The sequence below is a fragment of the Meriones unguiculatus genome, chromosome 1 (assembly GCF_030254825.1).
Source record: "Meriones unguiculatus strain TT.TT164.6M chromosome 1, Bangor_MerUng_6.1, whole genome shotgun sequence".
Classification (NCBI taxonomy): Eukaryota; Metazoa; Chordata; class Mammalia; order Rodentia; family Muridae; genus Meriones; species Meriones unguiculatus.
In genome coordinates, this window is record NC_083349.1 from 55,631,532 (window position 1) to 55,646,460 (window position 14,929).

At 40.8% G+C, this 14,929-nt stretch overlaps 1 protein-coding gene across 1 annotated transcript in view; it reads right to left on the reverse strand.

Moving 5' to 3' along the window:
- Positions 1-330: 330 nt before the first annotated feature.
- The window catches only part of Blnk (B cell linker), a 68,404-nt gene continuing 53,805 nt past the window's right edge, over positions 331-14,929 (reverse strand). Inside the window, exons 14-17 of the mRNA XM_021633042.2 lie at positions 14,150-14,226; positions 13,046-13,129; positions 11,180-11,335; positions 331-4,575 (exon numbers count right to left, since the gene is read on the reverse strand). Of these exons, the coding sequence (XP_021488717.1) occupies positions 4,456-4,575; positions 11,180-11,335; positions 13,046-13,129; positions 14,150-14,226 (437 nt within the window). The 3' untranslated portion in view covers positions 331-4,455. The remainder of the gene's footprint in view (positions 4,576-11,179; positions 11,336-13,045; positions 13,130-14,149; positions 14,227-14,929) is intronic.

Sequence of the window (14,929 nt, forward strand, 5' to 3'; positions counted from 1 at the left end):
AATTATGTTCATGTCTTTAGTGCGTAATATTTCAGCCATTTTGATATATGAACATTTAAAGGGATATGAGTCAAGGGCCTGAAGCCTTGGATCTTTGGGTGTTTGGTCTAAGGAGAAGTCCTAAGGGTGCAGAAACCTTGATAAAACTGATAATTTTTTTTTGTGTGTGTATGTACCTAAATGTACTTTATTCTTGAGCAAAGGCCAGTAATGGCTTTCATGAAATTCAAAGAACATTGTAGCTACTAAATAAAGGAAAAAAAAAAAAAAAAGTAAAACCCATAGGTACAGAGAAAAATCCCAGGGGTCTTCCTGACACGTAATCAAAACGAATGTCCACAAGCAGTTTTATTTGAAGAGTTGTTCACAGATCAGTTTAAATCTCTGCAAAGGAGATTTTTAACGAGGGGGCTGCGAGTTAATATTTTGTATTTTGTATTTTGTATTTTGAGACATAATTTGTAGAGGTATAAAAAAGTACCTTTGCTCACTCTTGTGTCATGACTACAAAGAAGTTGTTTCAGAAACGTAAAAGCTGACGCTTTCAAGGATAGGAAGCCCGACAGCAAACCAGTTAGCAGTAGATCCGGGACACAGACCCGTCTCTGAAGCCAATACTGTCTCCCCTTGCGCTTAGCTCCTGCCAGGGGCATTCGCTGCAACTGAACTTTCAGGCAGCAGGCTTTAAGTTTCCTCTATGCCACCTCACCTATAAGTAGAGGTTAGGTTGTACTCCATCTTAAAGTCATTTTAATTTCAGTCCAGCTCTAAAATCATGCCTCGCATACGACTAGTTTTGCTTCGCATCAGTCCGTTCTATTCTTAGGCAAACCTGACCCGGTTGCCATGAAGTAGTTTAGTTCTCGGGGTTCAGAGTCACGAAACCCGTGCTGTGGCTGGTTCGTTTCAGCACAGGGCAGGCTTCTGATGGCCGCAGATGCAGCCATCCCATCTCTGCTGCCCATTGGCACAAGCCTGGAGCCTTTCTGTCACCCCGGATGCAGTCTGCTTTGCGATGTTCTTGAGACAGAGAACAGGACCCGAGATGCTGCCTTCAGCCGCCGCGCTATGGCACTCCAGTCCCCCTCTCCTCCGCATCAGCTAGCTTGCCTGAGAATTTCTCTGTGAAAAAAAAATCACTTTCTTATCAAGCATTGATAATTATAGATGAAGCTGACGGGATCTCTTGGAGGTTTTCCTAGCTTCACTGAGAATTCCACCTGCAGAGGAAGGCTTTGGAGAAGCGGGTAGGATTATTTACCCTCTAACGGACTCTTTCTGGGAGATGGGGAAAGGTTGGCTTGTTAGGTAGGATATTTCTCTCAACACTGGAGACTAATAGAGTATGGATGCCTCTGCAGAGACTGGCTTATGAATCCCAGCGTTTGCTCCAAGAAGCCCACCATTGCAGTGCTGAGTATTAAGTTACTATGGAGTTGCATTTTGTTTGTTTGTTTGTTTGTTTAGAAGCTATGCTTCTTCATCTTGTTGGAGGGGAACACCAGGAGGGGGGCAGTTGGGGACAGGGCAAAAAAAGGCTGTTTTGAGCAGGGGTCGCTGTGGCAACAGAAGGAATGAATGAAGATTTGTTTACATTAAAATGTATCTCTGGCTGGAGAGATGGCTCAACGGTTAAAAGCACTGGCTCTTCCAGAGGACCCTGGTTCAATTCCCAGCACCCACATGGCAGCTCACAACTGTCTATAAATCCTGTTCCAGAGGATCTGATACCGTCACACAGGCATACATGCAATCAAAACACCAATGTACATAAAATCTTAAAAAGTAAACTGTTTAAAAAACTGGCCATGGTACTGCACACCTATAATCCCAGCACTCAGAGGCAGGAGGATATCTGTAAGTTCAAGGCCAGGCTGGTCTACAAAGTGAGTCCAGGACAGCCAAGGCTACTCGGAGAGGGTTCCTGTCTTATATTATTAATGGGTGTTTTTTGCAAAGGACTGCTTCAGTCTTCTTTATTGTAAATAGTTCTTTCTAGTACATTCTAAATAATTACATTGTTTTTGTAAAAGGGAAAACACTTTCAAAACAAAATTTCAAAACTTCTATGAATATATACCAAAGATTTCATTGTAAAAAGTCTCTATGAACTGTATTCCCATCAGAGGGCAGTTGTAACAAGCCACCACAATCTGAGTGGCTTAAAGAAAGAGATTGAAATAGACTTACTGACCTCCAGTTCTAGATGCTTGAAATCTGAAATCAAAGTATAAACGGGCCAGTGTTTCCACTGAACTCTGGAAGGGAATCTGTTCTTGCCCTTGCCTGGCTTTTGCTGGTTTGACAGCCATCCTTGACATTCTTTGGTTTATGGGTGCATGGGTCCAGTCCCTTGTCTTCTCATGATGCCTCTTGACAGCCTTCCCTCTATGAGTGGCTGCATCTGTACTCAAACTCTTTTCTTCATAAAGAACAGGTCACCTGAGTAGCACCTACCTTATGACTCCATATTAACTTGACTTTATTGTTGTGGATAGAAACATGTTTTTGTTTTAATCCCAGGCGTGGGATGTGGGACTGATTCAGATTGGCCACACCAACAAACTATTTGCCTCATGTGGGCTCTGAGAGGGGCTCTTTGCCAGCTGCAGATAGTTTAAATCTGAGGACTCTGGAGAGAGAATAAATGCCAGAGCCCAGAGAGCATGGAGGAGCTCCGAGAAAGAACAAGGCTGCTGTTGCTTCCTCTCTGCAGCTCCTGTTGCTGTTGATGCAGTGAGACAAGAAGTTGGAGATCTCCTGAAACAAGGATTGGATTGGCTCCAAGGAACCTGAGGATGCTAACCAGCAGGAAGCAGCTAAGAGAACTGTGCCCCCTCTCCCACTAACTCTGTCTCCTACCTGATGTTGGAGTGTTGGAAAGGATTAGGATAGAGAGAAGGAGATATAAAGAAATGTAGATAAAAGAGTTTTTAAAAATTACGCAACACTTTGTAAATGTGTTGGACATAATTCAACTCATAGTTTAGTAGTTACGAAACTGACACTTAAAAACATGTTGCTCTGTTTATGAGAGAGTCTGTGAGTTGCTCTGACCCATAGTCTTGGGCACCACCATCTGGCTTTTTAAAACGCATTGGTGCTGCTATCTTATCCAGTGATTAAGTGTGTTCTCATTTGATTATTAGACTTAATTAGCTGCATATCATTTCAACACCATCTAGAGTACATATCTGGACTGATCTAAGACCTTGTGCAAGGCTGTTCACTGTAGCATCTCTTTATCCTTGTGATGGTTTAAATGAGAAATGTCCCCCCACCCATGGTCTTGGGCATCCAAACCCTTGGTCCTCATTGGTGGCTCCATTTGGGGAGGGGCTTGTGATATGTCCTGGGTGTTGCTGGGAGGGGGTGGCTCTGAGAGAGGAAAAGGCATCACTTATTTTCAGTTCATGCTCTCGGCTTCAGCTCGTGGTTGAGGTGTGAGCTCTTGGCATCATGCTCCAGCTGTGGCGATGCCTGCTACTTGCTGCCACGATGGACTCTTGTTTTTCCAGAACTGCAAACCAGATAAAACTCTTTCCTCTGTACGTTGCCTTGGTTTTGATGCATTATCACAGCAACAGAAAAGAAACTAATGAAATCCTTTGTGTTTATTGACACCAGCCTATCTGCTCATGTTCTCTGGATTATTTCCCTAGCACCCAGCTTTTCCAATTGGTTTACTTATCATCTCCATTTCACACCAAGTTTAGGTGCCATCTAATAGATACTCAGATCAAAGGGGGAATGATTATTTCTAATAGGCAAATCCAATAGCACAATCTGGCAGAACTGGAAAGTTCATCTCTGTTTACTTCTCATATGGTTGGAGGCACACATAGATCTGTTCCAAACCCCTGTTTTGTCTGCCATTCATTACTTTAATCTACATATTATAAGTTTAACTGAAATTGGGTGTGGTGGTACATATCGCTAATACCAGTACTTGAGAATCAGAGGCAGGTAGATCTCTGTGACTTCCAGGCCAGCCTGGTCTACATAGTGAAACTATCTCAAAAGAAAAAAAGAAAAAGGTTTAAGACATAATTGTCAAGCTTCAGCAGTAGACAGCCTAGCTCCATTCAGGTGCAGTGATTGCTGTAAGGGCCTAAATTCCCAGTGGCTTTTTGGTTGTATCCAAGTGTAAAATCTTCTTAGTTTAAAAATATAATGTTATTTTCTTGTATCACTGAAAATGCACTACTCCTGGTTCTTTTAAATACATTTATTTGGAAAACATTAGTAGCATCATAACTGCTCCCCAGCTATTACTTCATCCGGTCAGGCAATAGAAAAGCTCATGTGAACATCTTATGAAGGACTGGATTTACCGCCTCCATGAATTCATTTATCTTCTCTTTTATTGCTGATGATTCACATCCAGAATATGAAGTTTTCTCAAAAGGAGAAATGGGGGAAATGTCTGGAACAGTGGTGTTGACGTCTCTTCCTTTATGAAACCTTCACAGCATATTTCAGTCTTGTGGAATCTTTTGTGTTATTCTGACTGTCAATAAGAACCAGGGGGTTGTGCTGGTGATTCTTGATGATTTCCACAACACTTCCGAAGTACTAGAGAAGGAAGACAAGGGTGAATTAATTGCTGTTTATGCTCCCTGCCATGCTCTATACCTTTCATCTCCTCCCACTTTCTCAAGCTGTTCATGGTTATTGGGTCTTGGCTCACATTCTGCCCAGAAGTGTCCTCTCTTTTAACAAAGGCTGGAACCTGCAGAGTGGTAGGTTCTGGGCTGTCCGAGATTTAGTAACAGCAAGTTATTGTTACCGCACTTATTATGATTTCATGGTTTTTAAAAAATGTTTTGCTAAATGTTTTAAAATATTTTCTTCTGAGTTGGGTGTGGTGGTAAATGCATTTAATCCCAGCACTTGGCAGGCAGAGACATGATGGTTCCTGAGTGCAGGCCAGCCTGCTCTACAGACCGAGTTCCAGAACAGATACAGAAAATTCTTTCTGTACTAAAAATTAAAAAAAAAAAATTAAATAAATAAATTTCTAAAAAAAAATGTTTCTTATTGTCAAACATGAAACTGCCATATGACAGACTTTTTTATATCCCTCATAAAACACAAATTATCTGTAATGTTGCACAAATCTTGACAATCTCCCAAAAGCCTGTGTGCTAAAGATGAGGTTTCCATGGTGCCACTATTGTTAATTTAGTGAAACCTTTAAGAAGCAGGCAGGCCTCATTGGAAGTCTCTAGTTTATTCTGGATGTGCCCTTGGGGGGACTGTGGGACCCTGGTCCTTTGTTTGTTGTGAGTGATTTTACTCTGTCATGATGTACTGACTCACCCAGGAATCAAAAACAGCAGGGCCAATGTACTGTTGACTAAGACCTTCAAAACTGAGCCAAAATAAACCTTTCATCTTTATAAGTTGTTTATGCTCGGTATTTTTGTTCTAGTGATGGGAGCCAGCTGAAACACAACTGATATAATAAGTTACTCATATGATTCAGTACCAGAAAAACTTATTTCCTAGATACATTTCTATTTCTGTTTTCTTTTCTTATATTTATGGTTGTAAGCCTAGCCTTGGATGGCTGAGCCATCTCTCCAGCCCTTGGCCCTCTTATTTTTATCTATACTTGGTTGCTTGTAAGCTCAGAGCTAACTTAGTGCCAAAGTAATAATGAAGTCTCTCATTATACTCTCACCGTATGTGTTCATCTATTTGAATCTCCCATGTCTATATAAGTCTTAACTTAAGGATGTCAGAAAGTTTGTTTTGATAAGTGATCAGAGTTTTAAAATGAAAGATTAAAGGAGTATAACAGAGACCATGAAACAAAATGCAATAAGTATACAAAAGTTCACAGTTGTCAAGTAAGTACATTTATCATTTTTAAAGTAATTGATCTGCAATACTTCTATGGTTTATGGAATTGCTATTTATTGACTTTATTGTGTCCTTTAACCTTTTAAGTACAGATAGCCAAACAATTTAAAATTTTTATTGATTGTTTAGATGACTTCCAATATCTACATATTGAATAAAAAGATATTCCTAATACTGTACAACTTCTCAAATGAAATACAGTTGTGTTTTAGCTGTCTGGCCATCTGAAAGTTAGATCGTGGAGGAGAAGCAAGTGGGAGGGGGTTTCAGACGCCTTCCCCTTTACTCTTTCCCACTCTGCAGTCACTCAGCACTTTTGCAATTGCCAGTGGAAATCCTCTGTGAGAAATGCCATGATATATTCATAGGGGTAAACAGGGACAGGGTCTTGTCAAGCCAAATAAATGTGCCCTTGAGGGGACTGTGGGATTTTGGTCCTTTGTTTGTTGTGAGTGATTTCACTCTGTCATGATGTACTGACTCACCCTGAGATCAAAAACAGCAGGGGCAATGTACTGTTGACTAAGACCTTCAAAACCGAATTGGAAAAAGAAAGGGCTAGGAGATGGACTAACACAAGCTCTTTAACACTGAATTGAAGGTTAAAAAAAAAAAAGTGTGTCCTGAACTCAAGAAACTCAGAAGATTTGAATTGAGTTGGAATTATTTGAGACAGGAAGTAGGGTTGAAACACATTTGAGGTTAAAATAAAAGATAAGCTGGGGATCATTTAGTTGCTGCTTTTTCTCAGTTCTATTTACTTATGTTCATATTTGTTCAGTAGAGTTGATATTTCTAAATATGTACAGAAGATAACTGGATCAATAGCTCAACATCTCATGGCCAATAAAACAGAGCAGTCATCAAAGCTCTGAGATTACTGTACTGTGCAAGCCAAAACAGCTGTATGAAAAGGTAAACAATTAATTGGTTATTTATTGACTATATATATTATATTGCACTTAAATAGAAGTAGAAAAATCTTTAAAGATATATGCAGAGTTGATATCAGGTAACTGATGGTACTATATTCTTGTGGAATGTATTCAATTTACCCTTGTTTGTTCAAATGCTGATTTCTCTACCCCACTATCTGGTTTCAATCAGGACATTGCATTGTGATGCTTATTCTAAGTATCACCTGTCTCAAGTTTGTGTAAACATGCCACCATTTGTTCTCTATATTGTCAATTAAACAACCAGCCCCAATGATAAGCAATGGAGAGAATAGGGTGGGAAATCCTGGTCCAGAGGAGAAGAGAGAAGAAGCAGGAGAGAGGAGAACAGATTCTGCAGGAGAGGTCTTGGAACCATGAGGACGGATGAACCAGACCTAAGATATGACTAAAAGCAAGTATAATGGGTGAAATCTGAATGGTAGAAAACGATGTGGGCTTGGAGGTTTCAAGATGGAGTAACTATTGCCCAGCATTGTGGTTAATTAAATAAATCCCAGTCTCTGTGTGGTGATTTGGGTATACAGCTGGTTTAGGAATAAACACTGCTTAATTCCACATAAATCAATAATAAATATTAATACCCACAAGAGATAGCCCAAATTTTTATTTTTCTGTTTTTATGTTCAGTATATTGAAAACACCATTTTTTTCTTACAAACAATTTAAAGGAGATTTTTTTTAGTTGATTTCAGCATTGCCAGACACCATTATAATAATCTACTCCACATTTTAGTTCAGAGGCTGGTTTTGCTGAGAGTGGCACAAAGTGCTGACCTATTAATTCTGGGGTAGAGAAGAAGGGTCTTAGGCCAAGAGGAACTGAAGAATTCTTGTTGACTAGTGTGGCTGTGTGTGTGTGTGTGTGTGTGTGTGTGTGCGTGCGCGTGCGCGCGGCAAGGAAACCCATAGCTTGTCTAAGTTCAAAGTTTATATAAGAAAAATTCAGGACCTGTGAATAGGACAGCTCCCAGCTCCCCATTGTAATGCCTCTTGTGGGTGAGCTCCAGCTGAGAAGACTTGGGAATGAAGCCACTCCCAGGTCTGTCGTGTCAGCATCACCACCATTTCCTAACACTTATTGTGATTAAGGAACATTTTAAAAGAGGCTTTTAAGACAGAGTTTCCAGCAGGCATGAAAGGTTTTCTGAGCAGAGGGGAGCAGGCAGAGACCTGTGAATTTACCTTGACTCCTTCAACCATCTAACCCTCTTACTACTGCTCGGGAAACTCCTTTGTGATAAACGCAGTGATATGTTCATTCTGTTTGCTTAGCACAGCTGTGAAGCTAAGTGCAATCGGAAATAAAGGGCTAGAATACGGATTAGAACAGTTATTTAACTTTGTTAAGTGACAATGCAAGTCTGTTTTTGATTACTGTTCTTAGATTCAAGAGTTGTCTTTTTTGATTATTCGAGATGTCATTTAAAACCTCAAGCTATAAACACCTAGAAGAAAACATAGAGGGCATTTTGGATTTGGCAATGGTTTCCTGGTTGTGACATAAAGAACACAGGCCTTAAAGCCAAGATACATAAATGAGATTACATAAAATTCAAAATACTTGTCTGTCAGAGAACGAAATCAACAGAGTTAAAAGGTAAACCAAGAAAGAAGGAGAATGTTTTCATACATTCCCAAACTCAGAGTTGGACATGGTGGCACATACTTTTAATCCCAGCATTTGAGAGGTAGAGGCAGGAAAATCTCTGAGTTCAAGGCTAGCTTGCTTTACAGAGTAAGTTCCAGGACAGCCAGGGCTATACAGAGAAAACTTGTCTCAAAACCAAACAAAACAAAAATCTCCCCATTCAACAATAGCAAAAACTGGAATACTTGATTGGAAAGTGTACAAAGGACTTGGATAAATATTTCTGCACAGATGATAGGTAAGTGGCCAACAAATGTGAAAAGATACTGATCAATACTAATCATCAAAGGAAAGTGAATTAGGGATCACAGCACATCCTTAAGATGGCTGCTCTAACAAACAACCCAGAAAATGACAAGGAACAGGTGCTGGTGGAATGTGAAGTTGACTGCTTGTGTACTTTTGGGGCTCATAAAATGATGTTGTATGGTAAGACACATACATAAACACGATCAAGATGGTCTGTAAGAGTATTTTGATATATGTGCCTCAACCACATTTTATTTTAGAAAACAAAATGAATGCCATTATTTTTCCTATAACCATTCAATAACAATTGAATTCACTCATGCAGTGTCCACTAAGGTAAACCATTGTACTCTGGTTCTGGAAGGGCAAAGTGAACCAGACACAGCTCCCTGCCTCAGTACTGAGAAGACTGAGGCGCATGAGGAACTGCGCCTTTTTTTTTTTTTAATAGTGCTGGTTTTGGAAAGCTGTGGCTCTTTCTGAATGTATCTTTAAAAAAAAAAGTGGGGGCTGGAGAGATGGCTCAGTGGTTAAGAGCACTGTCTGCTCTTCCACAGGTCATGAGTTCAATTCCCGGCAACCACATGGTGGCTTACAAACATCTATAATGTGAACTGATTCCCTCTTTTGACAGGTGTAAATGCAGAGAGAATACTCATATACATAAATAAAGAAATTAAAAAAAAAAGAAAAAAGTTTCCTCCTAACTTTCTCCTTCCTTCCCTCCATCCTTTCTTCCTTCTTTCTTCCATTTTAAAACTTGAGGCAGGGCTTCACTTTAAAGCCCAAGCTGGACTTGAACTCACAATCTTCTAACCTCAGCCTCCCAAGGGTTGGTATTACAGGTAGGTGCCACCACACTCTCTTGTTTGTACTATTTTCTCTGTTTAAACCATCCATTCCATCTTTTTGTGTTTTTTTTTTTTTCCTTCCTCCAGCTTTCATTCCACAAATTCACATTCAGCCCACCATTCAAGGTGAGAATAAATATTCCTTTCTGGACCACACCATGGGTGTAGTGGTTTGAATAAGACTGATAACTATAGGCCCGTGAATTTGAATGGTCAGTCATAAGGGAGTGGCACTATTTGAGAAGGATTAGGAGGCGTGGACTTGGAGGAAGTGTGTCACAGGTGATGGGCTGTGAGGTTTCAAAAGCACACACTAAGCTCAGTGTTGCTCTCTTTGCCTACAAATCAGGACCTACCTTTTAGTTACTGGTCCGGTGACATTTTACCACTGTAATCCCCAACGTGATAATAATGGACTAAACCTCTGAAACTTTAAGCAAGCCCTCAGTTAATTGCTTTCCTTTATAAGAGTTGCCTTGGACTTGGTGACTCCCCACAGCGATAGAACGATGACAAAGACAACGGGTTATTCTAACTCAAACTCCAAGATTCCTTTACAGGTAGAGGCTAGCTAACCAGAAACATGTTGAGCTTTCGTTTTGCTCCTAATTAGAGGCATTTCTGTTGGTTATCTAAGACCTATGTATCTCGTTCCATAAGCTCATCTTGGCCCAAGAATTAGAGCCCAATGTTTCAAATCAAGTTCTGAATTTCTCAAGTACTTCCCTGGTCACCTTGTAGGGTTGAGCTTCGAGGCCTTGATTTTGGAGCACTAGTCCATGACCTCGATTCTTACAACCACAATTCGATTGAGGCATTTGGCATTTTGACTTTCATTTATTGGTTGGCTTGGACTAATACATTTTATCAGCTTGCCCTTACTAGGTGGAGAAGGGATGAGGGGATGGCTCGGTGGAGAAAGCACTTGCTGTGGGAGTTCAGATGCCCAGTGCCCATAAAAATGCCAGGTGGACAGAGTGGCCTGCCTGTAATTCCAGGTCTCAGAAGACAGACCTAGGGGATACCTAAAATAAGTGGCTAGTTAGAGTAGCCGTATTCAATCAAAAGACCCTGCCTCCAGCAGTAAGTGGGGATGGATCAAGAAAGACTCCCAACTATTAGCCTTGGGCCTTCACGTACCACACACATGCACACCATACATAAAGACATATAATTTTAAAATTAAACAGAAATACTATGACATGCATTGCACCATTTTTCTTCTGCCTTCTCATATGATATGCTATTACACAGTGTGCATCATATACTACAAATATTGTATTTTTAAACATGGTATTTTATCTTGTTTTCTACTTATGACATATACACAACCCTAAGACCAACTACTTTTCTATTATTCTCCTTTCTCCCTGGCACCTAACAGAGCATGCTGCCACTGTGCTCAAAATAGATGTAGAACTGAGTTAAAAAGAAGTTACCAGCCAGCCATAGTGGTACCTTCCTGTAATCCCATGCTCAGGGGGATTGAGTTCAAGGCCAGCCTGGGCTAGGGAGTTTCAGGTCCACCTAGAATACATATTAAGATTCTGTCTCAAAAAAAAAAAATAACTAAGTAAATAAACAGAAAAATGATAAGTACTAACCTCTTCACCATTTTTCTTCTTTCCCAAAGCATATTGTTTGGTTGCTTCAATATACCGTACAGGAATATTATATACTCGCTTATTAAAAAACGCAACTAGCGTATATGGCTGCTTAGAATCATGGCCAGAGCTTTTCCGAATAAGAAATGATCCATCCTGTGTAATAAAAATAAAGCATAGTGATAGTATTAGTTATATTTCTATAAGCTAGAAATTGGCTTTTGAAGAGTATTTTATTATTTTCAAATATTATTTAGCTCCACGTTTTTGTTATCAATTAAAATTTGTTTTATTATTTCCTAAGAATACTGTTTATTATAACGGGTACTCAGACAAACTTGAGTGAAGTTGATGCTAACATTTAATGTGTTAACTGAGGCATTGTGCTCACTGAGACTTAGAAATACGTAAAAGGACACAATAAGACTAAACCTAGAGTCACTTGAGCTAGAGCCCATGTTTGCAAGTTCCCTGAGTAGAAATCTAAACCATAAGAAAGTAGAAGCTGCAGATTCAAGCTCTCAGCTGAGGAAAACTCTCACCTCAATAGACTTATGTTAAAGTAGAAAAACTGTAAAAAATATACCAATGTGTATTAAATATTTTACTAAAATAGTTTAGAATCATACATTAAAAAAGCTATAGACAAGACGTAACCTAAAAGACAGGAAGAAGAAATGCAATAATCAGTGATGAGTCTTAGGAATAAATTTGAAAAAAAAGAAAAAACAAAAACGAAACAAAATCTGTCTCAGAAACGAATAAAATTTACAAGAGTTCTGGGGACTAAGTAAACTCCAATAGAGATTTAATGTGTGACCCTAAGCAAACCATGGAGACAACCATAGCATTTATCATGGACTGCAGCAGAGTTGGCCAGACAGTGGTGGCCACCAAAGAGTGACATGGGGGCTTTTAGGCAACTCTGAAAACCTTGTGGGTGATTGTCCTGGCTCCAAAGGATGTGCAGTTGACCAGGGCTCACTGAAACAGTAGCAGCAGTGGTGAACTTGCACTGAACCCTAGACAGCCCTGCAACCAGTTCCACCTTGGCCAAGGGGTCGTCAGCCCTTCTCCTGGTGGACTAGCTAAGGAGGTAGACAGTGGTTGGTTCAAAACACAAGCCTCAGCGATGGTGAGTGATAAGGAGGCAAGGATGTGATGGCACACACAAACAGGCTGTGCCTGGTCCAAAACACGCCCTCTCCCCAAACCCGGTCTCTCTCTACTTTTCCTGTTATGCAGCATTGGGTCTCCAAAAAGGTGCTCATTTTTTCCCTGACTAGCATGGGCCGGATAAGAAAGAGGCAAAAACTGAGAACCTTAACTTGTTGAAGACAGCCCTACAACGGGTTCTCCCAGTCTACCAACAATTTCTGTCTAGGCAGAGCAAAGGACCCTCGCCAGCTGATTGAAGACATTTTGACAGGGATTTGACAGGGATTGAAGACATTTTGACAGGGAGAACAGAGGAACTGAAAAGGAAACTTTAATCTTGCATTATCTCATCTGTTCCCAATGATGAGCTCTCAAAAACAAAATTCACAGTAGTTTCTGCTGCCTTTATCCAGATGTCAGTGAGGTTCAAACTAGCCTGTCTTCCCTCACTCCAAGGCTGGGCTCCTGTGTCATCAGGTCCCCCTAGGCCTCCCCTGCCTCCCGCTTCTCTCCATTGTTTGGGAGTAGTGGACCCTCCCACCCCACCCCAGAGCTTGGCATTAAAGGTAAATAGGAAGGAGATGATAGGACAAAGGGGGTGATCCTAAGAGAGGAGAAAGTCCAGGGAGATAGCCCCTGCCCCTGCTAGTTTACTAGTTTGATTTATGTGAACTGAGGGCACAGTGTGAAAATTTTCAATGCCCAAACCTTGTTGGATCTGTGTAAGGCTTCTTCTGCAGACTTGCGGTCACAGGCGCCAGCATACCAGGGCTTACCGTGAAGCTCAGCTTCCTGTAGAACAGAGGCACAGTGAAACAGAGTTGGTCCTCAAGGTACCTGAGAGCTTAACCTTCATGCAGAAATGGCCCGTTTTGCAAGACAGGAACAATAATCTACCTCTTCACCAGTACTGTTAAAATAAGTTTTGTGCTTCCTCTGGCCAACCACAACGATTCTATGGCTAGCTTGTTCCCATTTGGTATTAGCTGCTAAATTTAGTGCTAAAACATTTATGTACCTCATTAGGTTCCCTCCTAAGTAAAGAATATGTTCTTTTCTCATTGTGCTATTATTCTTTTTTATTATTATTTATTTATTTTTATTTTATGTCTATTGGTGTCTTGCCTGCATGTATGTCTGTGTGAGGCTGTCAGATCCTGGAGTTATAGACAATTGTGAGCTGCTATATGTAGGTGCTGGAAATGAAACCCTTGTTATTCTGGGTTTTTTTTGGGGGGGTTGGAGATGGGGTTCAAACCCTCATGCTTGTGCAGCAGGGACTTTACCAACAACTATTTACCCAGCTCTCAGTTGCCAGTGTTTCAGTGATATTATCTTACTTGGTTTTGACAAATGAGTATATTTATTCGCTTATCACCTTCAAATCTTTACACAAGCTCAAAGAGACTTAATTCAGGGGCCTTAATTCAAGAGTCCTTTCTCTGTCTCTATTTATGCTGTTCTGTTTGGCATAGGCTTTAACATCATAAGCTTTCACAGGTCTATTCTGAGGAAATTGTAAAGTTTAAATAAAATCCATGTGAGAGGAATAACAACAAAAACAACACATTGCCTCACTATTTTAAGGAAACACTAATTGTTATTTGGGGCATCTGGAAGAGAAACAAGAATAAATGGGGTGAGGTCTCTCTTAGTCACTGAAAAAATAACCAGGACATTCTGTATCCATCAGACCAACTCAGTTAAAATCCAGACTCCATCCTAAGCCTTCCCCCAAACTGTCTTCTCAGGAGATATGTTCCCTTCTGAAATCCACAGAAATAGTCCACTGACATCAAGCACATGCCCTACCTGGTCTGCAAAAGTGGGAGAAGATGAAAAGCTAGGTAACAGTCCATCTACAGTGGGACTTCCCCCTTCTGGAAACCCTGGAAGAGATTTGAAAACTCCATTAATCATCACTAGTTCCTATGCACTGCAGCGCTCATGACTCACTGCTGAGCTAGTGCTATAACACACACACAGAATGGGAAAATCCTTAGGACAATGCTGCTCAAGGGGCGGCCTCAGGACCCCTTTAAGGCCCCAAGATCCTTTGAGATGTTTGAGAGATCTTTTGGCACACACCTATCTCTGAAAAACCTGGGTTTACTCTATTTCAACTAGTATAGCAACTGACTATTGGCTTCAAACATTTAAAAGTCCTGTCAAGTTGGACCTGGTAATGCAGGCTATAAAATATCAGCTACTAGGAAACCGAGGGAAGAGGGTCACATAGCCAGCCTGGGCTACTACAGTGAGACCCTGTCTCAGAAGTAAACAGAATTTGTAAAATGTAATCCAGTGCCAGTTTACACACACACACACACACACACACACACACACACACACACCCCAGCCAACTGCTCTGCCTTCTTGGAACTTGAACTTTAAAGGGCTGAGCAGTCGTGACATAAGCATCACTGCCCATGTGGCACTGAGAGTCCTGAGTGCTCTCAAGAACGATGAACCAGAAGGCCGTTTCACTGAGGTGGCTTCAGGACAGGTGGAACCAGCACTTTCAGATGGAGTGGCAAAGTCGAGGGGGTGGTCAGACTTCCCTAGGGCACCTACTGTGTGGTGCTGGCTGAT